Source organism: Natator depressus, chromosome 6 (assembly GCF_965152275.1).
Source record: "Natator depressus isolate rNatDep1 chromosome 6, rNatDep2.hap1, whole genome shotgun sequence".
Lineage (NCBI taxonomy): Eukaryota > Metazoa > Chordata > Testudines > Cheloniidae > Natator > Natator depressus.
Window position 1 is genome coordinate 69,542,831 of NC_134239.1, and position 24,903 is coordinate 69,567,733.

The window sequence follows — 24,903 nt, forward strand, 5'->3', positions numbered from 1 at the left end:
TGAGGACTCAAAAATTCCCCTCAAATTTTCACAAAATGCACTTACATTGCAATTTTATGTATGATAAAGTCCCACCTGTAGTTGTCTTTGGCTATTAGCATTATGGTTTATGGAAAAATAGACTGGGAGGGATGAAGCAAATAGAAAGTCTCTCTCGTGCTTTTGTGCTTATACACAAGCATGCAGTTACACACCAAGTCAAGCAGGGTTGGAACTGGTCAAGGAGTTCTGAACTCTTGTTCTACCTTCATAAGTGGCACAGAGAGTTGTCACGATCATTGCATTGTTGAAATTTAGGACGCGGATAAAAGGAAGGTTTTAAGAGAGAAGGAGAGAGGAAACATTTGAAGGAACTGAGATATGATCCTGTCGTTTTTCTCCTTCTTCTGCCCTACCCCCCAAGAGTGCACTGATACAAGCATTGGATTACGGGAAAGACGTGGAGAGTGTGGCAAACCTGATGCGACGACATGAGGAAATGGAGAGGGAAATCAGTGTCATCAAGTCCAAAATGGAGGTCAGAGGCTGGGAAGGTAGAGGGTACAGAGTGGGGCTGCTAAAACAATGCTCTGTTTTTGTTTCTTTGTCTATGCTAAAATGCTTGATGAACTCCTTCAGAGAGGCTTAGTACAAGATGAACTGGGAAGGGAACATAGCAGATAGACAACTCCAAGGTCCTCAGAGCAGACTTCTTTATAATGAACTATTGTAGTTCCTTTGTGTTCCCCTCAATTTGTCATATGAAATGCCCACCCTTCTGAAGTACTAAAGCTGAGAAGGAAGGGAACGTATTATTTTAGCCTATTATGTTTCTCTTATTTGGAGATGGTTCCACATCTCAGTGCTGGATTGGACCTTCCCTGAACTTGTGGAAAGTATGGATCCAGATCCCTATCACATCTTTGCAACTTGGCTTCTATATCAGCAATGGACTAAACCAAAAATTTGTATCCATTTCTGTTCTAAAAAATGGAAAAACACAGTGGGCACAATTTCCAAGTGTCGTCCCCTAAACAGAATGTCCAAATGTCACATTTTAATGCTCTAAGCAGCTTGTATGCTTGCAAAATTGACCTTTACATGAGTAAGGGCTAATATCTGGATCCTGTTCCAACTTCAGAGGCAGTAGCACAGGTTGTCACAGGTCCAGTCTGTACCCTGTCCTGGCCATCCACAAGGCAGTTGTAAGGGGAATTCAAGGCTGTGGGTTCTTGAATCCCTGAATATTTTAAGTTTCCCAACGTTAGGGTCCCTAGGCACACTCGTGAAACGGAGACCTATCTGGCACCCCTTTCTGAGAGCGGGAAACAGCTGTCCAGCTTCTTACCCTCTTTGGGAACAGGGCAAACCTTCAGACTCCCATATACTTAAACACACCCTCTCCCAGAACCCCACCAAAAGGTGTGAGCCTGCTGATTTACCATTTGAGTCTCTCTGGAAGCTAGTAAGTAGTTGAAAAGCATTTGATACAGAGAGACGCTTTTCCCAGAGTCAGTTGCTCTTTCACTTAATCATGTAAAGCACAGGAGAGTATACATCATGTATAGAACATGACAAACATCCTAACTGCAATGACCCTCCCTACCTCACCCTTCCCTTGGGAGTCCTTGGGGAACCATCTGGGCTCAGGAAAGCAAGCAGGGCCCCCTCCTTCATGCAGGTCCCTATATGCTGGGTTGTTTTTCTTGCCTCTCTAGCTGGATACAAAATGGGCAAAGACCCAAACAAATCAGCTCCTCCCAATTTATAACTCCTAGCCAGGGCCGGATTTGGCACAGTAGGCACAAGACTAAGGGCACCGGCGTTCTAGGGGCTCCTTACCTCTCTAAAACTGTGTGCAACACAAAGGTCAGTTGTAGGCGGGGGGTGGGGAGGGGGCGTGCTGAAGATGCTGTGCCTAGGGTCACGTAGGTTGTAAATCTGGCCCTGCACTTAGACCCTTTTGTCAGGCAACATTCTTGCCCGCTTCCCGAGGTCACCAGAGATCTCTGCCAGGTGACTTCATTGCCAAGGCAACTTCTCCCTTTCTAAGCTTCATTTGGAGCCATGCTGTGGTTTAGAGCAGTTCCCCTTCAACGGAAGAGCACTTCACTTCAGCAACTCTTTCTTGCTATTCTTTTGCTACCAGTCTTTGGAATTCCAGCCCAACATGGAGGCAAATAGACAACAGAGAAGGGAAAAGGCTGCATGTTCAAAATGGAGTTTGCAGCCTGGTAAAGATAAATTCATAAATTGTAGAGAGATTCCCAGATAGTCACGCAGGTCACATGAGTTAGTGTTCCCAGTTTAATTACCAGCTGGAGATTTAAGGATAATTGCTTATTTTGAATGCATGTTTGGAGGCCACACATTTATCTCAGCTTTCTTTGGAAAAAAAAATGCAAAGATAGAGAACGTGTGATAAATTCATAAAATAATACCCCACTGGTTAATTTTCGTAATATAAAAAAGCTGATTATTAGTGACAATCCTATATATTTATTGTCTATTCCACACATACGATTAGTCATGTCCTGCAGTAAATTTAATGTGGGATGAGTATCTTTTCTGATGATTCTACCCCCTCGCATATTATATATATATATATAAATATATATATATATATACATATATATATATATATATATACACACCCACACACACTTCCTTATGGATTAAATCAGCCTGGCAAAATTCTGTTCACCAGAGACAAATATGTTTTCTTGATGGGCAAGTAACATTCTTCCTTCTACCTTTTTCACTATTTATAAATATATATGTTTCTTTTCATCTTTATGGTGGAGGGTGGGGGATCCAGATGGTAATCCTGGGCAATTTGGCCAGGCTGTGTTAAATAATGCCAGTAGAACCTCACTAAATAGCACTTCAGTAAACCACAAACCCACATTGAAAATGATGTTTTGTGACCGCAGTTTACTGAAGCAGAGACAAATGAGCTTCTGATCCTGTGCTGAAGGTCAAGCCAGTGTCAGTAACATCATGTTCCCGTCAGGCCAGTGGGAGTGCATCACGTTACTTCCTGGCAGTCACTGATGCTCTGAAACAGAGCTAGGAATTAGCTGCTGGTGCACCTCATTCATAGCCCAATCTAGGACTCAAACTGCATCCATCCACAATGGGCCTGCTCCCATTTGTGCAGATTAGTGATGTTCTGCTGTACAGTTGTTTTTCCTGGTGGTTTGTTTTTTCACATGCTCTCTGAACTGCAAAATTCAGCAGTGGACCGTGAGTCATTAGGGAGAATTAGAGGTTCTTCTGTAGATTTTGTTTTGTTTTTGGAATATACATTAAAACCTGTAATCTACAGCCAATTATCTACCAACATTTGTTTTTATTGGTTTGATGCCCCTACACTGTGAGGTTCCTTTGCCTCACTTGTAGCTGCCATCACTTCTCATTCAAGTCACCAGTATGAACGGACAAGAAGAAATCCTGTTTTAGCCACCTCTCATGCCAATGGTGTACATCCCAATAAAGCAGAGAAGCGTGTCTCTCTCACCAGCAGAAGCTGGTCCAACAAAATATGTGACCTCGCCCACCTTGTCTCTCTAATATCTTGGAACTGATACAGCTACAACAACACTGCATATAGAGGGGAAAGTGTCCTTGTTACTTAAGGGTGAAACCTTCAAACATCAGTGCCTCAGAGGCGCCAATAAATGTTCTCACACACACAGAAAAACAGCATCTGTAAGTGTCGATTGACGCGTGTGTGAAAAATAGCATAGAGTTACTCGGTTTGTGCATTTGGATGATTATTTGCGAACAAAAATGTGGAGTCTGCACGCAACAACTGCCTGTGTGTAATTTGTTGCCACAATTTTGGCACCCATGTTTGAAAACTGAGCCCTTAAAATAAGCCGCATGCCTTTCCTCCAAGCGATTGAGTGGAAAGGCTAGCTCATAGGAACCAATACAATAATTAATCTGAGTAAATGTAGCCCATTATAACTCTCTCCTCAGACACTGGAGTTGGAATCTTTCCGCCTTTGCAAGAGGAATCCATCCATAAATGACAAACTGAGTACAAAGCAAAGAGAGATGAAAGACAACTGGCTACGACTCCAGGGGCAGGCCAAACAAAGGTAAAGCCTTCTACCAGGCTACTCTCTGAATCTCTGTCAACAGAAACAGAGCTGCTCCTTGGGGCCCTGAAAGCAATTGCCATGGGCCACCAAAGTTCTCTGGGGACTTCATACAATATCCAGTGCAGACAGCTGGGCTTTACTTCTGCAGCAGAATGTGGTTAGTTTAATGGAATTTAAGTTCCACATACATATTTTTTATGTAAAATGAGTCCAGTAAGACTGTGGTTTATCCCAAAAATAATCTCTCTAAATTCCCCCAAATCCTCTGACCAGCCCTGGTGAGATCACTGTGTGCAGCAGTTATGTCTGGGTGGGGACAAAAGATTGTTTCTCAGGCCCATCCAAAAATGCAAAGGTTGGCTCTGAGCAGGAATCATCACTTAAGGGAGTGGCTGTGAAGGATTTTATAGTTGCTCCAGTTCTGGCTTCTCGTGAGGAATCACTGAAGAAATAATGTCATCATGGTGATTCCAATGCAGTTTGCAGCTACTGTGAGCTCAGCTTAACAGCAGCTCTATAAGGAGTTGTATGGGAATACTGGATGACTTGAAGCTTACAAATTACCACAGCCTCAGCTTCTCCCAGCACAAGCTTTGTAGCGTAGTAGATCTCAACCAGGGGTACACATACCCCTGGGGGAACAGAAGGGTCTCCCAGGGGGTACATCAACTTATAAAGATTTTTGCCTGATTTTATAGCAGGCTACATAAAAACCCCTAGCGAAGTCAGTACAAACTAAAATTTCATACAGACAATGACTTGTTTTTACTGCTCTATATACTATAGACTGAAATGTCAGTACAATATTTATATTCCAATTGATTTATTTTAAAATTATATGGTAAAAATGAGAACATAAGCAATTTTTCAGTGATAGTTTGCTGTGACACTTTTGTATTTTTATGTCTGATTTTGTAAACAAGTAGTTTTAAGTGAGGTGAAACTTGAGAGTACACAAGATAAATCAGACTCCTGAGAGGGGTACAGCAGTCTGGAAAAGTTGAGAGCCACTGTTGTAGAGAATGGTGCCGGAGGAGGGGCTGTGCAGGGAAAGGAAGTAGACAGACCGTGTATTGGCTAATGCATAATTGTCCTTCATGTGGCAGGAGGGAAAAGTTGGCAGCTTCCTACCAGTTGCAGAAGTTTAACTTGGAGCTAAAGGAGCTGCTAGATTGGATTCAAAAAATCAGAGGCTTAATGGAAGCAGGGGGCCTTCCTAAAAGCCCAGCTGAGGCAGACAGCATGATTGAGGAGCATTGTGAGAGAAAGGCAAGTAATGATCATTGCTTATAATTGTATCCCCTGGAGAACCTTCCCAGGGTACTGTGATTGGAATTACTCACTGCAGGACACCCCATGACCCTAGTGGACATGCTCCCTGTATCAAATCGTCCTCTCTCTTAAAATAAACAACTGAAAGATGCCAGAATATCATCTTTGGAGACTGAAGGCATCTGTGTATCCCCTGAACAGATACTACATGGGCTTTGTGCCCATTCGTGTTTCTCTAAACAAACCCATTGGTGTGCATTAATCCTGAACTGGAGAGTCCACCTCTAGATATAAAGAGGTGCTTCAGTATCCAAGTCCTTGACCACTCTGCTGAAACTGCTAACAAGGGTGTCAATTAGCACCAGTTGTTATGAGTTATGTTCTGCGATACAGACAGATATCCACTGGGAAGTGGACTGAGATCACCAGCTTATTTCACACAGGGCACCGAATGGCCAGCAGGTGGTAACTTTTTGTTATCCAGTGATGGCAAGCTGAAATACTCCTTATCCCAGTGCAAATTCCTTGAGTCACCTAGTCCCCCTTTTTTGCAGGTTTCCTACTAGGAATGGGATCACTAATTAGCTTTGCAAAACAATGATCTATAAATATCATACAGTTACTACCTCTTCCCCATCCCAGCTGTTCCATCACTGTTTATCATGCTATTGCCCCTACCTTGTCAGATTTCCTTTACAGTTTTGTTACCTTTATGAACAGGCATATTCCCAGAATCATTAATGAAAGTTATGAATAAAAGTCCACACACTCTGTGGGTCCCAGCACTAACAAAATACAATCCTAATTAATCTTCCAGATCAGGATTTAATAACAAACCCCTGATATTCTCCCTGTGCTGCCAGTTTTCTCTCACGTCAGAAACTATCCAACAATGTTAATAATTTTACAATGCAGTACAGGTTTATTGTACATTCCAAATTTCCAACCATAAAATTGACTGTAATTATTAATGTACACAAAGTTAAAAGCTATGCCCTCAAGGCCTAATAGTGATGGAAAAGTTGGATCTAAGAATCAGCAATGTTAATTTCAGGTGATTAATATTCCATCAACTGTCTGTGATGTTTTACATGTCCATCTTACTAAAAAGTGAGTGCACAATGGTATTTACTGAACAATTCTTTTATTTTCAAATAGTTTATATTGTAACTTCCACATTAAATGTATAGGTCTCATAGTAAATTACATTTTCTACTTAAGGATTCATTATACAGACATATTGCTACCTTTTTCTCACTTTAGAAGAGAAGTTTAAACATGTTTCACTTTAACACCAAGAAAGAGGGTTAAACAATGTCTGTAATGCAATAATTTGCTGTCAATTTATTTGGCAGGAGACAGGAGATGAGAAATCTCAAGTACAGTTTGCCATCTAGGGGCCACCCTTTGTGAGAGAAAGGGATGATATTATGCAAATTAAAAATCCACATCCATTTAATTCTAAACATTTCCCCTTCTGTTCCCAAACAAATCATAATCTTGATTTTCAGGGAACCAATATCTCTTGGAGAAATAAGGGTATTTGTTTTCCATATTTATTTGCTTAGACTTTCCCTTGCTGTTTCAGTGACACAGCACAAAGATGAATGAATATTAGTATTGGAAGGTTAAAATACAGTCCATTTCCTTCCCTTAAAGACCTAGATCCTGAATAGTTGATTTTCCATAAACCTTTGACATCAATCTTTCTAATGAACTTTAGGCGGAGATTGAAGCCCGAATGGAAAGATTCAACTCACTCTGCAGCTTTGGTCAGAAACTTGCCAACTCTGGTCATTATGCAACCCCTGAGATCCACCAATCTCTCTCCAGATTGCAGCAAGCCTTGTCTGAACTGATCCAGGCATGGCAGGAGCAGTATGTAAAACTGTTTCAGGCCCAGGACTTACAGGTAAGTGATCGACAAAAAAATGTAACATCAATGAACCTTCCTCGGCACATAGAGGGATTTTGAAAAGAATGGGCAGACTTAATTTGGAATTAGCCACAGGTGGTGAGGACATGTGTGCATACCCATCTGATAATGTATCATTTATCTATTACACACAAAAATATATTATAAGAACGTTATTGAGGTTGCAAAGTCAAGCACTCAAAAGTTAGGAATGCCAGAATTAAGGTTGCCTGTACAACCTTAATTTGATCCCCTTGTGCATATAAGAATGGCCATGTTGGGTCAGACCAAAGGTCCATCTATCCCAGTATCCTGTCTTCCATCAGTGGCCAATGCAAGGTGCTTCAGAGGTTGAATGAACAGAACAGGTAATCATCAAGTGATCCATATGCATTATGATACAGTGTTTAATTACTTGATACTTTTTTCTCCACAGTGCACAGAATGGCTGGTGCTCAAAGAATGAGCAGCTATTCAATATTTAGTTTTCTCCTCATTGTTCAATATGTGGCTCTAGGCCTTATTTACTGCACACAATTCAAACCATGCTCTGAAGAGAGAATGATTAATGTCCTCATGGGATTTTCTATGGTGCTCGTCAGTATACTGTCCAAGTGCTTCCACTCTTCTATATGGCTCAGAAACATGGACAACTTATGCCAAACATACCAAAAGAATAAACAGCTTTCATATCAGATGCTTGCATAAAATTCTTCAAATAATATGGCAAGACAAGGGTGACAAATGTGGAAGTATTAAGTCTTGCTAGTCATTCATGGGAATGTTGATTAGTAAGAAAAGATTCAGATGGTTTGGACATGTCAAGCGAATGCCGGATTACAGAATCCTAAAGAGTGTTCTGTACTCTGAAGCTCACGAGAGTAGAATTTATTCTACTTAATTAGGACCAGATTCTAATTCCTTTTCTCAAACTGAGTAATACCTCACTTCACTGGGACTCCTCACAGAGGACGGTACTATTCATTGTGAATAAAGGTATTAGATTCTGATGTGCAGCATTAGCACATATGCCACTGATATTTTTGTTGCATATGAGAAAATCCAGTATCCTGAGTCTAAGTAGTTGTTTATACCAGCAAGAGAGTTCTGTTAATAATAGCTAAATACTTACATGGTATACTTACGTACACTGTTTACGTACACTTTTCATGTTCAAGGTACTTGGTCTATTGTAGCTAATTAATCCTCACAATAGTCCTATAAAGCAGGTAAGTATTTACCAGCTCCATTTTTACAGATGAGCATTATCCCTATTTTACAGGCTAGAGACTGAACTCATGGTTGCTTTTTCTCCCCTAAACAGAAATTCTTTGGCTATGTGGAGCAGAACGAGAGCTGGCTCAGCAGCAAAGAGGCCTTCTTGGCCAATGAAGATTTAGGGGTAGGTGAGCTGGATAATGACAGCGTTTCCATTGGAGCAGGGAGACATCATTGAGAAGATAGGGGAAGGTGTGAAATACTCTGACATCCTGTGAGCCTTTTTGAAATCCTCATGTAGCTCTTCCTCATGAGAAGGTCCCCACTGCATCTTGCTGTTTATGCAGAATCCTGTTTCTTTTATTTGTTTTGTACACAGAAGGCTCAGGCTTTCAACATCAGATATAGTGAAATATTCTACCCACCTCTGTTAGAGATGGAAGCTGGAATTACATTTGTGACCTGTCACATATGGCCCAGGAAAACATATCCATCTTGATTATCACTACAAAAGGTTTTTTGTTTTTTCCCCCTCTCCTGCTGGTAATAGCTCACCTTAACTGATCACTCTCATTATAATGTGTATGGTAACGTCCATTGTTTCATGTTCTCTGTGTGTGTGTGTGTGTGTATATATATATATATATATATATATATATATATATATCTTCCTACTGTATTTTCCACTGCATGCATCCGATGAAGTGGGTTTTAGCCCACGAAAGCTTATGCTCAAATAAATTTGTTGGTCTCTAAGGTGCCACAGGTACTCCTGTTCCATATCCATCAGTGTAAATAACATGGAATATGTCCGGTGTTGGTGTCTGGTGTCTGTCTCCCTGGGGTTTCAGTGTGGATGTACACATGAAAAGTACCATCCATTGAAATATAGCAGGGATTCGTAGGAAGCCATATATTTTCCATTTATCTTCAGCTCATGAATGCACAAAAAATATCTTATTGAGTCCTGTCTGCCTTTCAGTTATGTTGCTGTATTTACTGGTGATGGACACGCCTCCAAAGATTCATATAAATGTCTGGATATTTAGATACTTCTCTGCTGCATTGTGATCTGAAAACAGGGCTAGAAATTTCATGAAGATAACTTTCCTCAAGAGATTTCCAATGCTTTCTAGTGTCATCCAGGCTGGAAGTAATGGGAGAAACATGCCTGACTAAAGTTATAGTATTTTAATACCTCTGATTCTGAATAGGAAGTCCAGAGAAATGCAAAAGAGAGAGAGAGAGATCTGAATCATGAAGTTTGGATCACAAAGTTCAGGGGACTTCAGTTTCCATGCTTCTTATCAAACTGGACTTGAGTCATCCAGTTCAAATCTGGATCTGAGCTTTCTCAAAGTTCATAGGTTGGATCTGGTGCTCTGGTTTAAATCTCTCTCTCTCTGACATATTTGCTCATTAACCCTGATCCCAGCTTGTCATCCCATATTTATGTGCTTCCAGCAGATATTTCTTGCAAGGTTAGATTATGACTAAATGCAGCTCAAATCCACTAAAATGTTAGAGTCTTCCGTCCTGTGGCTTCCTACAAGGGCAGGAGAAATCTCAGTATTGCCAAACCTCAGTCAGCTCTCTGTACCAAGCATCCAGCAGATTGCTCAGCACTGAAGCAGACAGAACCTGAACTGCTGCCCCCACTGGTGGGTAGAAAATCCTTGAAGGCCAGGGGACCATGGTCTCAAATTCAAAGGCCAATACATTTCCAGGCCGGTTTGTGAGGGAAGGGTAAGGTCAGTTTAATTTCCGAGTCCTGAATGTGGTGGGTGGTATGACTCCCATTGAGAGCAGCTTCCTTCTAACGATGGATATTATCACTGAATCCCATCCAGGATTCTGTGTCCAGTGTGGAGAGCCTACAGCGGAAACACATGCAGTTTGAAAAGACTCTGGAAGCCCAGATGGAGAAGATTGATGTGATGGCCTCCTTTGCACAGCAACTGAGCCAGAGCAAGCATTACGACTCAGAGAACATCACGAACAAGTGTCAGGCTATTCTGAGGAGGTAAAGCCAACCCCTTTCCCGGTCACTGTTACCCAGCCTTGCTCAAATGAGACCCTTCCTGCTCTACTCCTTTTTATTTAGATATTTTAGAGGAACCATAGACAGTGGTCTGTACTTAGTCCACACAGCACTTTGTGCTGAGGCCCTGCCACACTTGGCAAGCTAAGGAAGCTTGAGGAAGGTCAGGATTTCCATGGGAGACTTTCAGGGAACACCTTGGTGCTGCAGGAAGAGGTGTTGGTGATTCAGAAAGAGATACATGTCTCTGCGTTTGTACTGAATCAGTGTCCCTGCCTGGTATTAGGGATGCAGTGCTGCATAGACATAGCCCCTTATGGATAAGAAACTAGAGGACTGTCATGACCACTTGTGGTCATTAAACATCCCTTGGCATTTTTCACAACTGTAAAGGGGTTGACCCAAAGTCCTGACCAAATTCCAAGTGGGGTTATTTGTGTCTGTCCAAATTTCACCCTTTAATTTCAGTTGCATACGGTGTTCTTCACTTCTTGTCTTAAAATGTTGCATGTTGTTTTAGTGCACTGTTAAACAGCTGTTCACACTAGGCGTGACTGAAATGATCTGTGTATAGTTTGTAAAGTACTTTGAGATCCTTTAGGATGAAATGGGACATATAACTATATTATAGAGACCGTGTTATCTCATGTATGAATTTACTTGAATACAGTACTCAGGGCCTCGATTACTTGTCACACTTCATACCGTTTCCTTTGTATTTTGTAATAACGGGAGAGGCTACGTTTCAGAATGATGTAGCTTGAATACGATAAACTTCCACGGCTGAACCGTATTTCAGGAACAAGAAATGTTGTAGGTGATCTGCATATAGGCAGAATGTCAGGATTATCTTGCTGATCAGGTGGCAGCCTGTACAGCCATCCACGGAAGGCATTGGTAGGGCCTGCTGGTGACAGGTATAGTGTGTGCCTGGGCTGTTCATGTTTTCAACGTACAACTTTTAATGGTGCTTAACTACAGAACCCCTGAAATTCCAGTCCTGGGCATCAAGTCTGCCATGCTGAATTATATGATAGTTGGGTTATATGGATAGGTATCTGCTAGAACATAAGGTCACATTGCAAACCTGAGTTTTGGAGGTGAAAGGCTAAAATGCTAACCACTTATGCCAACTAGTCTCTTCTGCTGTAGCTTTGTTCTCATGTGTCTTTCTTTATCCCAGGAAAGACACACTGCTGGAGAATGCTCTGGCTCGCAGGCATGTGCTGGAGGAATCCAGGCTATTACAGAGGTTTCTGCGGAATTCCTTTGAGGTACAGTTATATCTTCCTCATGTTGTTGTGATTTCTTAAAACATATGATGACTCAGCGGTGCTGCTTGGGCATGAATCACTGAAGTTTTTTTAACTAGGAAAGAACCAAGGAACTGAGGCTGGGATGACATCAGGTGAGACGGGAAGATATAGGCGTAAAGAAAGAAAGCACCTTCTTCAACCCTCAAGCCACACCTGCCTCCCCACCTAAAAGTCCGTCCACTTCTGAGGGCTTGGGAGTGTGAACTGCAGAGTACATCAAAGTGTTCTCACTAACTGCCCCATCTGAACACTGCTGGCATGAACTAATAGATACCTAATTCACTTTAACATAGTCCTCTTTCAGACAAAGCTATGTTGATGCAAATTAGGTACCTTTTAGTTCACGCCAACAGCATCCACACAGGGTAGTTAGTATGCAACATTTTGGTGCACTCTGCGGTTCGTGCCTCCTTTGTCCGCACTGCAGCTCAGTGTAGATATAGCCTGAGATATCTTTTGGACACACAGCAACACTGTGGTACAGAAGGAAAAGTAGACGTTAAAGGGGGTGCATTCCACATTTGAGAGGTAGTGGAAAGGGGCTGAGCAATCCTTTCCCTGTGAGACACAGGGGACTATGTGATTAGAACTATGGAGACAGCCCCTTCCCACACACACACATGCACACGCTGTGGGAAAAGGGGATAATGCCATTGTTTTTAGTGTCATGTGAGTTAGAAGGAATGGTAGTGGCTGGAGATACAGAGATGACCTCCTCCTCTTGAAGGACAGGAGCAGATTGCAGAGGCATAGAAAGGAGAATTCAGCCATTTTTGCTTCTCTCCATTCATTAGCTCCACATTTAGATATATTAGAGGGGATCCTAGAAAATGAGATCTGAGTAGCTTCTGAAATTCTTGTCTTCTTCTGTGTCCCCCCCAGGTGGCAGCCTGGATAAATGAAAAGAATAGCATTGCTTTGGATGAGAGCTGGAAGGACCCGAGCAACCTACAGACCAAGCTGCAGAAACACCAGACTTTTCATGCAGAGATCATGGCCAACAGAAATCGCATAGATGGCATTAAGGCTGTAAGAGATGCAGGGCTGATGTGGAGAGTGGGGGCTGGCAGGAAAGGTTCAGCCAAACAGAGTGTCTGAATCACAGGATATTAAACAAGCAGGGGCAACTGTGTGATCCAGGACAAAATAACTTAAGTTCTACTTGGTGTTGTCTCACTTTAGTATCTGCAAAAAGGGTGCAATGCTTTTAGCAACCTCTAAAGTGAGTTTTGAAGTTTAGTTTATTAATACGTCTCAAGAACGTAGAGCATGTCAGATGGAGGGTGTTAAGAGGAACAAAGAGTTTTAAGGGGAATTATCACTAAAATTTTGCCTTGGCGAAAACCAGCGAGCAGGGGAGGCATGCGGGAAACGTGACAAGCTTTGGCTAGGTATCGGGTATCAGGTGTGTCTGGAGATGCTTATGTGTTTGTTTATTTAACCTAAACTCAATACAGTAATTGTTGTTGTTGTGATTGCACCAATCATGTACAAGGTGCTTCACAATAGACACTTCAGAGTTAAGAGTGAAGCTTCAACCCACACTCATCTCTTTGTGCCTGGGTATTGCAGTGCCCGCTCTTGTAGAACACTGCAGTGTGCAGCTGCAGCCTTCTCTGAACTGCCTGGCTCTGGTGCCTTTAAAGAGTTATTTGAAAGGATCTTTTTTTATGGTTCCTTTATATAACAAAGATGGTCTTTGAATGATTCTGTAGAGGAAAATCTGCAACTGGAAACCTGTTATGGGTTCTTTCCTCTCCCACTTCTCCCCTTTGCATAATTAAAAGGTACTTCAATCTAACTTTAGAAGGATATAATACAAACTTGCTCGTGGGCTGAGACCGTACCGCAAAGTTGCCAGCCTGCTGGATGGTTTTTCCCCAGCTAATATATAAGCATCTGAAACCGGGGAGTTATAATACTGACAGACTCTGACTATGTCATACAGTGCATAAGGAGGTCCTGCTTTTAGCACCCAGAGGTGTTAAATAGAGAGAGATGGGTTGATGGGCACCTACTAATGCCATGCTGGCAAACCAGGTTTAGTGCCAGCCTTTAGGCAGTACAGATACTGCATACTCTCACCTCAGATGGATCCTCTGCCAGGAGACTGTAGTGTGTTTTTCTAAGTCAGTACCTGACCCCCAGGCATCCTGCTGTAATAGGTCTCTGGCATTTCAAATAGCACTAGAGACCTGAAGTCTGGCAAGCTCTAGTGCCATCTCAATTCCAGCAACCGTTCTGACTTAGAGTGTTTTCTTCTAGTGCCACCAAACCTCACGTGTTCTGGTAAGGGGTTAATAAAGATTGTAGAAGCAGTGGCTTATGGGTGTTGATAACCAAGCACAAATTTCAGACAGACAGATGGTACAGTGGGCTAATCGAGAGGGTGGTGTCTGCTGCCTTTGCTGCAGGAGGGAGAGAAGATGCTCCGAGAGGGACATTATGCTCCTGAGGCCATTCAGTCCAGACTGCAAGAAATGGAAGAGCTCTGGGATGAGCTGCTGGGAAACTGCCATGAAAAAAGGACCAAGCTACAGGATGCCTACAAGGTAAAGCTGGAGATAGGTCCTGTTGCCATTTCTTGTGACAGAGCAAGGCAGCAGTGCTAAGTTTCGTCAATGTGCCATTGCCTCACATGCTCTGTCACACCAAGCCACTGGAGCCAAGGAGTTAATCATCAGTGGCACATAACAAATACTCCAAAGCACACAGATGCACTGAAGCTTTCAAAAAGAGGTGGGAACCCCACGGAGGGAAGTCTGTTGCTGCTGCTATGTTCTCGTGTGATGTCTGCTGGTAGAAGATTTAGTTTAGAGCCAGACCTCCGGAGGAGGATGCAGAGGTGATATGCACTGAATTATCACATCCACCAGCTGCCTTGGGCATGTCAGAGAATCAGAACTGGAAGGGACCTCAAGAGGACATCTAGTCCAGTCCCCTGCACTCATGGCAGGGCTAAGCATTATCTAGACCATCCCTGACAGGTGTTTGTCTAACCTGCTCTTAAAAATCTCCAATGAATGGAGATTCCACAGCCTCCCTAGGTAACTTATTCCAGTGCTTAACCACCCTGACAGGAAGTTTTTCCTAATGTCCAACCTAAATCTCCCTTGCTGCAATTTCAGCCAACTGCTTCTTGTCCTAGCCTCAGAAGTTAAGAACATTTCTTCTCCCTCCTCCTTGTAACAACCTTTTATGTACCTGAAAACTGTTACCATGTCCCCTGTCAGTCTTCTCTTTTCCAGACTAAACAAACCCAATTTTTTCAATCTTCCCTCATAGGTCATATTTTCTAGACCTTTAATCATTTTTTTGCTCTTCTCTGGACTTTCTCCAATTTGTCCACATCTTTCCTGAAATGTGGAGCCCAGAACTGGACACAATACTCCAACTGAGACTTAGTCAGCATGGAGTAGAACGGAAGAATTACTTCTCATGTCTTGCTTACAACACTCCTGCTAATACATCCCAGAATGATGTTTGCTTTTTTTTGCCAACAGTGTTACACTGTTGACTTGTATTTAGCTTGTGATCCACTATGACCCCCAGATCTCTTTCCGCCATACTCCTTTCTAGGCAATCATTTTCCATTTTGTATGTCTGCAACTGATTGTTCCTTCCTAAGTGGAGTACTTTGCATTTGTCCTTATTGAATTTCATCCTATTTACGTCAGATCATTTCTCCAGTTTGTCCAGATCACAGTTTTTTATATTCTGTGAATTTGTTCAATGGACTGTGTTCTCTACATTTGCACACCCCATCAGAAGTGAGGAGATAGTTCATTGAGCCCTGCAAGGTTTTTGAAAGTGACATACATGCTCCTTGACAGAGGGGGCTGGGATTTTTTAACCCTAAATGGCTGCTGACATTTGCTTCCTGCTTGCACTCAGGCCCTGCATTTCCAGCGGAGTGTGGAGGATATGGAGAAATGGCTGGAAGATGTGGAAAGCGGGCTGAAGGCTCCAGACAGTAGCAGTGACCTGGTGGTTTTGAATAGTCTCCTGAAGAAACATGGGGAATTGGAGGAAGATGTTGCTAGCCATAGGGATCGGCTACAAGTGCTTGTGGACGCAGCCCGTGAATTCCAGCAAGAGAAGCATTTTCTTGCAGATGAGATACAGGAGAGAGTTGATCAGGTGATGCACAGGTATGTGAGTGTCTGCCCATTTTCTCACTTCTCTGTCCCCTTCTGCCTTTCTCTCCTTTATATTTATTTTCTCACTTCCAAGGCACCTGCTTGTATTAGCTTATGATCTCTCTGTTGTGTTAATTTGGTTCCATTTTAAATCTTGCAGGTACAAGAACCTAAGTGATCCGCTGCAGGAGAGGCGTGGGAGTTTGGAAGCGAGCAGGCTGCAGTACCAGTTCTTCCGGGATGTTGACGATGAGTTGGCCTGGGTTCATGAGAAGCTCCCGCTGGCTTCCTCCAAGGACTATGGCCAATCCCCAACAACAGTCCAAAGCTTACAGGAAAAGCACCAGGTAAAATAGCGTGGAACATCCCCCCTGTTTGAAGTCAAGCAGGAGAACGTGGGATGGTGCCTACAGTGGAACATTTCTCCTCTGCTCTGGTTATAGCGAAACCATCACTGTCAGGGATGACTCTTATCCTTATCTCACCAGGGTGCTCTTTATTGAGCAATTCCGTGCCTTTGTAATGTTCAAGACTGCACCCATGTCATGTATTTTCACACCAATACTCTGCGTAGTGTACCCTGCACTCCCCTGTGGGCTCCCTATCCCTTTGTGCAAATTATTGAGCTCCGACCCTGGCTGTTGCAATACTAAATAGATTTTACAAGCTGCTGTGCATGCTGGCATGGCTTCTCCAAGCAATAGATGTCCCAAGCAAATATTTTAAAACTCAGCAAATGCATCCAGGGCACATTAGTCTTCCAGATGCCTGCAGAGTGAGGGAGTGACAGGAACCCTCTCCTCCTGCACTTTTTGAAAAAATAAGGGTGTTAACAGAACATTATTACCTTTATTGCACCATCATTTTAGCAACAAATTTCAAGTTAGTTACTAAAGTTTTTGCAAGGTTCAGATGTGGCATCAGAGACAAGGAGAACCTGGAACTTTGTCATCTCCCATACCAATGAAACAGCAGCTGTGTCGCGCATGCTTTTCACATAGAGTAATCTGCTCCTTTGCAATAGATGAGATGGGAGAGAAGAATTTCATGGTAGGGAGATTGCAGCAGCTACTGGTTTTGCTGGGTAATGAGGGGCACTTCATTTCAGTGCCAGCCCCATTCTTCTGTTGGTTAAACTTCTGCAATTTGTAATGGGGCTAGGGGCCAGAAGATCTACTAAGAGCTATCATCCCCTGGGAATATATTTTTGAAACACCTGACACCTGATGCAATATGATGCAATTCAAGAGGAAAAAACATCTGCTCTTCAGTATTTTTTTTAAAGCCATGGGGTAAAAGTCATGTCCAGTCCAGGTGGTTTATTAGAAAGGTGTGAACTCCCGTGAAGGGTGCAAAAATCATCCCAAATATCCCTTGAATTAAATGGAAAATGTATAACAAAGGGCTGTCAAGCATTCTCCAGCATATTGCTGTGGAGGTCACAGGTATATTGTGAATAATTTATGTTTGATGTAGATTTTATTTTGACCAGTGAATGGTCAAATAGAACAAATGAAATAGGAAAATTTATATCGTTTTAAGAACATGCAATTGGTGCGGGAGGCTCATTTCACCAGGATGGAAAGTGGGGACAAGTTTATGCTTCCATTTAAACTCTGTTTAAAAACATTCTGAATGTTGACATTGTAGGGAGGTAGGTTTAGGTCCCTGAAAGGTCTGAATGATTGGGGTTGGATTTGCCAGGGGAAGGAGCTTGGGCTGGGAGGGGGGGACTGTAGTGATGACATCTTAAGCTGCAAAATTCTCCTTGTTATTTATTGCTGTTTCAAAATATTTCAATAGAATTTTAGTCTGGGGGGAAATAGTGTGTAGTGGCAAAATAGGCCTGCTCTTCCTGACATTTTGCCAGTTCTTCCGATGGATGAGAGATTGGCCCTCAAAGCTTTTAATTCAGATTTCCGGTTCTGAACCTTTTAGTTACTAGAGGCCACTAGACATTTTTACGCTGGTGGTGTGGGGGATCTCATGTTAAAGATCAGGAACCAGTCTCCACTCTACTGTGAGATTAGTTTCACCCTCTAAAGAACACTGCTGTTTTATTTCTAGTCCTGGTGGGCCAAGTTTTCAAAATTCAGTCCCACCTTTGTTAGCACAGAAAGGAGTGTGAAGGAAATTTGTGAGTAGATATCTAATACCTGCCTCTGCAAATGTGTATTTACCTGCATATACAGCAATCGTGTTCACACAAATATTCAGTTTGTGTGCATAAATGTAGGGTTTATACACACCACTGTTTCCATTTCCTGTGGGTACAAATACAGGAGCTTTGAAAACATGTCCCTAAATATTAAATAGTGAAGTTCTTCTTCACATTGCTGACTTATTATTAATACACGGTACAAACTGTTTGATACTGGATTCTGTTCTGTTGGTGTCAGACATGGTGTCACTTTTCAGCAACATAGTGGCTGCCTATGAGATTAATAAAAGGAAATTAAAGATAAGATTAGAATCATGGCCCCATCATTCACAGACAAGTGATCTGCCAGTTGAGCTAAAAGAATGGCTCCTTGCTAGAGAGGGAATCTCTTCTACATAATGTAACACTGCAGTGTAACTCTCATTCTGGCTCAATTCCATAGTAATTACAAATTAAGCAGAACTGTTTCATCAGGCTGGGAAATTCTGGGAAATGCCTTGCGTGTAGGGTGCTGTCATTTTGTTACCTACAGAATGCCTGGCCCTCTTGACAGACAAGTAAGAAGACCGAGTCCCTACCCCAAAGAGAATAAAGTCTAAGTTACACCAGTAAGACAAGGAAGAGCACCATTGGGTGGGAATGTGTGTGCATAGGAATGAAATGAATTGGTTTGGCAAACACCAGATGTTTTCAAACATTGGGCTGGAAGAGGGTGTTGGGGAGCTGGTTTGAGTAGTTCATGTCTCCTGCCATTATCTCCTTGTCTTGGCCATCGCTGTGTGTTCCTATTGTGCTTCGAAATGCCATTTTGGTAAAGCTGTGTTTCCAGGAATTATGTTGACGAACTAGAAACATTTATTTAGCTGCTGAACTGATGGAAAATTGGGGCTGTTTCCTAGAAGTTCATTAATTAACTCATGAAGCATGGCATAACCATGGATTCAAGTAGGCATTTCAGGTGGTTACTTCTGGTAACAAGTATTTGTGGTTAGGCTATTTTACCTCAAAACCTTAGGGAAGTTTAGATCAGGAGTTGAACTTTGCAGCTACCCTCTCTTTCTGTAACTAGCCAAACAAAACTCTTAGTCCAAATACTCCTCAGTTTCCAATATGTTCTGGTCTGAATCTAAACCTTGCACCCTTGACCCATCTTTAAATGTGAAAAAGACATTGATTTGTAATTATTAAATTGATTGACTGGGCTCCTAAGTGCAGTATATAAGTAGAAAGATCTCCATTGCTTACATTTGGGGTCTCTCATTTGTGCTTTCCAGAACCTGGAGAATGAGATTAGCAGCCGTGATGCTCTAACAAAAGTGGTGGTCAGCACTGGGCAGAAGCTGGTGAGGAGTGGGCATTCTGCTTCCGAGGAGATCATGAAACTTTTGAAGAAGCTGGAGGCCTCTGTAGAAATCTTGAAGGCTGAGGCTCAAGAGAGGAGGAGGAGACTCATGCAATCATATGAGGCCCATCAATTCCTCAGTGAGGTAAGAAAGACTCATTGTATGTGCAAAAGGGGGTCAATTTACGAATTTGCCAGGGTGCCAGTTAGATTTTAAAGCTGAAATCTAACAAATTAGGTTTGTCAATGTATAATAGAATCCAATAGGAGAACCCCTTTTTATTGAATCCAGGGAGCATTAGCTTACTAGTTTAATGTTGGGTTCTTTTCAGGTCAGCTTTTAACTTGAACAGTATTTCTCAAATCAGGACACTTGCTTATTCTTAACCAACCAACAATTTATTAATTCATTCAGAACCACATAAATATATAATCAACAGTTCACCACTCAAATGTACACACACCAGTTGTGTATATTACACACACAATACAGTCCTGAAAGCAATGATTACATACTAGAGTTGAGGCTCAGCAGTTATCTCAAAGAACAATGCAAATTACCAAAATTTCTTATTACCGACAATTCTCGATTCTTTATTACCTAACACATTTGTCACACTTCCAAAGTTCCACTGGTCTTTAAGCCACTTTGAAGGGTGTGGTTACTTCTCTTGGACTAGACTGGTCCAAAAAAGGACAAGTTTTGAATATTAAAAGCAATTGCTTAAGGTTATTGTTTTCAATCTCTCTTAGGCTAATTTGCTTGGACTTATGAAGGCGTTAGAATCTAAAATATGGTTATTTGAGGTCTCCCTAGAGGTGTAGACTCAGCAAGATAACCTACAGCTATTTCTATTGAGGAATAGAAGGGGAAATAGAAACTTTGAGATGAAATCTCACCACTTCTTCTTATCCTCTTAACCAGTACTTAATTTGCAATGAAAAAGGTGCCAGGGCTCAAGCATTTTTTTTTTATTTTCATAACTGACGTGTCAAGCCCAGAGGTGCCGGGGCTATGAACTGCCAAGCCTAGAGATGCTGAGGCTCAGCCCTCTCAAGCCCTCGCACGTATTAAGCACTTCTCTGAACCCGGGAACGAGGGAGAGTCCTTCCACATGGCTGGCATGGGCGTCGGTCGCACTTGGGATTCTGCAGCTTGTTGTGTTGGGTTCAGTCTACTCCCTGAACACATGATGGCCTCAATTTTTACACTCTAGTATCAGGGCTCATTGGAGGGGGCGACACTGTGATTCCTATGGGACACGTGCCTCAGATTTCAGCTCTTAGTTTCTCTGCTGCTTCCACTGGTAACCAGAAGATGGCATTGGTGTATAACAAATTTCCTTAATCCTTTTCTTGTCTGGAGGCTTTTTAAATTTGATTCATTTCAAGGATTGTATTTTATTATTTGCCCCTACTATCAATCAGGAGCACCCTTTTAAGCAATTTCTCTTAATATCCCAAAGTTATACCCTAGTTAATGTCTTTCAACATTTCTCCTTCCTTGTGCCAGACAATTCCTGTTAGTTCTAGACTGCAACAATTATTTACAATGAAAACCAACAATCCTTATAACCTTCTAAATTTGGAGGACATACTCTGTGCATTCTCTGATTATACTAAGCATTTCACATTATTTAGGACTTACAATAGAACAAGAGGCCTTTGCCGCATATAGAAGGCTATAAATCTAACTCAGAAGGCAAACAAATGTGCAGATTCTAATTTGGGGTGAAAGACAGATTATTCATGGTATATTTGATTTACAAGAAAACAATGTATAGTTTATAATTTGGGGTGAAAACATATGGCTTGGATTTCTTGTGGTAACAGTTTGCCCAATTTAACCTTCACTCTTACAGCCACATTTCTAGTTTCTTTAACTGGCAGCTTCCCCACCCATTTCTTGCCTTGACCCACTCCATGTGGAAAGCAGAGTGTTTGGTAACTTGGAATATTTTACCTAGGTTGGGAGGGAGAAAGAAATTTACACCTATGCAAATAATGAGAGATTCTTGCCTAGGTGATTCACAATACCCTCATTTAGCCATTTAAGTATCTATAGTCGGGGAGGGGAATGCCTGACCTTAGCTGATATGTGGGTCTTTAGACAGAGCGTCTCACATGATGTGAACCATTTTCTTATTGTCTTCATAGGTGGATCCTATTGTGGGATAAACAGAGGTGGATAGTGTTTCTAATTTTAAGGCCCTGATGGAATCATTACTTATTAATCATTCAAGGCATATCAGTCCCATATATCCATTATATCATGAGGCTCTCGTGCTGTCCACATTTTAAAGGATCATTTGTGGAACTGTGCCTTTAAGAGGCTCTGAAAAGAGCCAGTTGCAACTGGTTGTTATGCTATGCAGAAGGCCCAACCATGCTAAGCAGTGCCAGTCAGGTAGAATTCAGACACTGAATGAAGCAGGCCTTTGTCAGCTTTCTTGGCTCTGAGTGGTAGCTGAACACCACCATAGATCAGATGTCCACAGTGCTAACTGGTGAGAGTTCTTAGAGTGGAACAGGATTAAATCAGAATCCCAAACTATTCTTGTGACTTTTCATATTTGGTAAGTACTTATACAGATAGGAGGGAGATGAAAAAACTGCTTCCCCAGTTACCACAATGGGGGCCAACTACATGACTCTGAGGACTGGGTTTAGTCTCACAATTTTCAGAATGAAAGCTACTATATTGCATTGCAAGGTCACATCTAGGTTGCTGTCCACTATCACCTTTAGGGTCTCTTGGGCATTACTGCTTTCCAGGTTTCTTTCTCACGCGTGAATATCTGTGTCTCAAGTTTATCCCTGAATTTCCAACAGCTTTTGGAAGTGGAGTCCTGGATGACAGAGAGGGGGTTCATCCTTGAGTCATCTGACTGTGGGAAGAACGAAGAAACCACCCAGGGGTTGCTTCGTAAACTGGAGGCTACCAAGCTGGATATGGAAGGGTTCAAGCCCCGCATTGAGAAGCTTCAGGAGACTGGCACCAACCTAATAAACAGCAACAACCCAGAGAGGTAGGAAAAAGGAACTGGATTGCTGTTCCGCTTCTAACAGAAACCTGCTAGAGAGGTACAAACTGAAAAGAAGAGCAACGCCCATTAACCATTCAGTGACTCTGTCAGAAACACTGTTGTCAGGCGACATTTTAAACGATTTCTTTCTCACGCCAACAAAAACATACCTTTCATTTTCATGATTTCCTGTTGTTCAGAAAATGCAACAGAACCACATAACAAGCATCAAAAGGTTATAGATCTTAGCCTAGTTTCTCTGGCTCCTGCCTACTCTCAGCAGTTCTCATCCAGACCTCATTTGTTTAAAGGATCTGAGATCACCATGCCTGGGAATTAAGCAAATCAGTATTCTTCATAATTCATTACCTTTCTCTTTCCAATATGTTTTTCTGTCGGGGGGGGTGGGAAAGAGGGGGAGAAGGAGCATTCTCTGAAATAGATATTTTAATTTCCTGAACCAATTGGTTCTCACACTCCTAACATAATTTACCCTATCATTAGATTCTTCCTTTTTCTTGTATTTGAGCTGCTGCAGGTTCAGCTTTGACAGCACTAGAGGGCAAAAGAGACACTGTACCAACATAGTAACAGAAATAGTTTTTACTAGCTAAGTACTCTACCCAATGACGTGGCTGCTGATTGTTATTCTTTGCAGTCCAGCCATGCTTCTGAAGCTCCAGGCTGTCCTAGCAAGCTACAAGTCTCTCCTACAGAGAGCTGAGACCCAGAGGAGACACTTACAGGAACAATACCAATTGTACCAGTTTGAGAGAGAGATCCAGTTAGTGGATGCCTGGCTTTCCAGCAGACTGGCTGTGGCGGAATCAGATGACTATGGGCAGGACTTGGAAGATGTTGAGGTAAAAAGCTTCCTGTCTGGTAGAACAGGGAAGGTATTAGCTTTATTGTATGTATAGCTGGTGGCATTGAAGCACAATATACAGACAAAAATGAAGCAAAATCAGATTCTCTGTTAAACACATTGGGTCTAATTTTTGCCTGGTTAACCCATTTGCAGGACTCTCTGCAGCAGCGTCGACCAGAGGAGAAAGTTGGGGCAGCAGAAAGCTGTCGCATCCTCTTTTTCTCTGTGGCAGAGGGCTGTAGAAGGCCAAAATGGAGCCCAGCACTGGCTAGAAAGGGGCTGGAAACTGGGGTTCTGGTTGTAAACCTGTAGCGCCCTCAGCAGAAAAGCCTGAGACAGAGCATCCATACCACTAATTGCTTACCTCAAGGTTAATTTCCTTTGAAGGCACGCTGGTGCAGAGAGGTGTAATTTATACTTGCTTCATTGAATGTATACTTTCAGCAACTATTGCTTGTGGGGAGAGGCTGAATTGTTTGCATTTTCATTCCTGCTCTTGGTTTGTCGTTCTTGGTTGACATATCAGGCCATCAAGGAGGTAGGTGATCTCCTCTGTGTGACATAAGATGTTGATTTCTCACAGCAAGAGGTGCTTTGTTCAGGGGATGAGTGGAGGAAATCTGAGTTTGCTAAGTGATTTACACTGCAGGAAAGTTTTGTAGGACATGGCAGAGAAGTGATCAGTTCCCTTTGCCTCCTTCATGGTTGGCGGCACAGGGTTGTGGAAGTTCTTCATATTTGAATCTGCCTCCACATCCTTTTTCTGCAGATGCTGGAGAAAAAGTTTGAAGATTTTATAAAGGAGGTGAAACCTCTGGGACATGCTAAGGTTTTCTCGATAAATGAATTAGCATCCCACCTGGAGAAAGAGTGCCACAGCCAGATAGGAGATATCCAGAGGAGGACCCATCAGGTCAATGACACCTGGGAGAGACTATGCCAAGCCATCCAGACAAGGACAGAGGTATGACGAGCACAACTATATAAAATGCTCTTTGAGCACTAAAGCTCCTAAATGTTCCTACTTCCCTTTCTGACTCATCAGGCCAGTGCCACTGCTGCTCACGGAATGCATTTGTTGTAATAGCGGAAAGGGTGTTGCAGACAGCTCTCTTTTTTAGTTCAAATATTGCCTTATAGCCTTTGTTGACCTGTGCATTATCCTTGATAAAAATGGGTTAGTATTTACCGGTTATTACATATAGAACATCTTTCAGATGAGGCTTAAAACTGAAAACTAATCACTTGTGGTCCTTAAAATCCTTTAACACTTTGCATAAGAAGATAAGTTTCAGGTCCAATCTTCTGGCCAGTTCCAATATATTCTGTCTCCCTAAGCTTCCTGCAGCTTCAGATAAATATGGTAACACACAGAACAGGGCCCAGGATTTGACCCAATGTTTGTGTTTGTTATGTGCACAAAGTAAAATATATGATGTCCTTAACTATTAATTTCCTTGTTGTTAAGCACATGGGGTTAAATGATGTGGCACTTAAGTACATTATTATTATCTTAG

At 42.2% G+C, this 24,903-nt stretch overlaps 1 protein-coding gene across 1 annotated transcript in view; it reads left to right on the plus strand.

Annotated features, from left to right (window-relative positions):
* The window catches only part of SPTBN5 (spectrin beta, non-erythrocytic 5), a 142,168-nt gene that overhangs the window by 94,469 nt on the left and 22,796 nt on the right, over window positions 1-24,903 (plus strand). Inside the window, exons 41-55 of the mRNA XM_074955658.1 lie at window positions 404-517; window positions 3,964-4,085; window positions 5,195-5,357; window positions 7,084-7,272; window positions 8,600-8,677; window positions 10,344-10,516; window positions 11,718-11,808; window positions 12,733-12,879; window positions 14,265-14,402; window positions 15,745-16,001; window positions 16,150-16,336; window positions 19,425-19,637; window positions 22,325-22,521; window positions 23,177-23,381; window positions 24,156-24,350. Of these exons, the coding sequence (XP_074811759.1) occupies window positions 404-517; window positions 3,964-4,085; window positions 5,195-5,357; window positions 7,084-7,272; window positions 8,600-8,677; window positions 10,344-10,516; window positions 11,718-11,808; window positions 12,733-12,879; window positions 14,265-14,402; window positions 15,745-16,001; window positions 16,150-16,336; window positions 19,425-19,637; window positions 22,325-22,521; window positions 23,177-23,381; window positions 24,156-24,350 (2,469 nt within the window). The remainder of the gene's footprint in view (window positions 1-403; window positions 518-3,963; window positions 4,086-5,194; window positions 5,358-7,083; window positions 7,273-8,599; window positions 8,678-10,343; window positions 10,517-11,717; window positions 11,809-12,732; window positions 12,880-14,264; window positions 14,403-15,744; window positions 16,002-16,149; window positions 16,337-19,424; window positions 19,638-22,324; window positions 22,522-23,176; window positions 23,382-24,155; window positions 24,351-24,903) is intronic.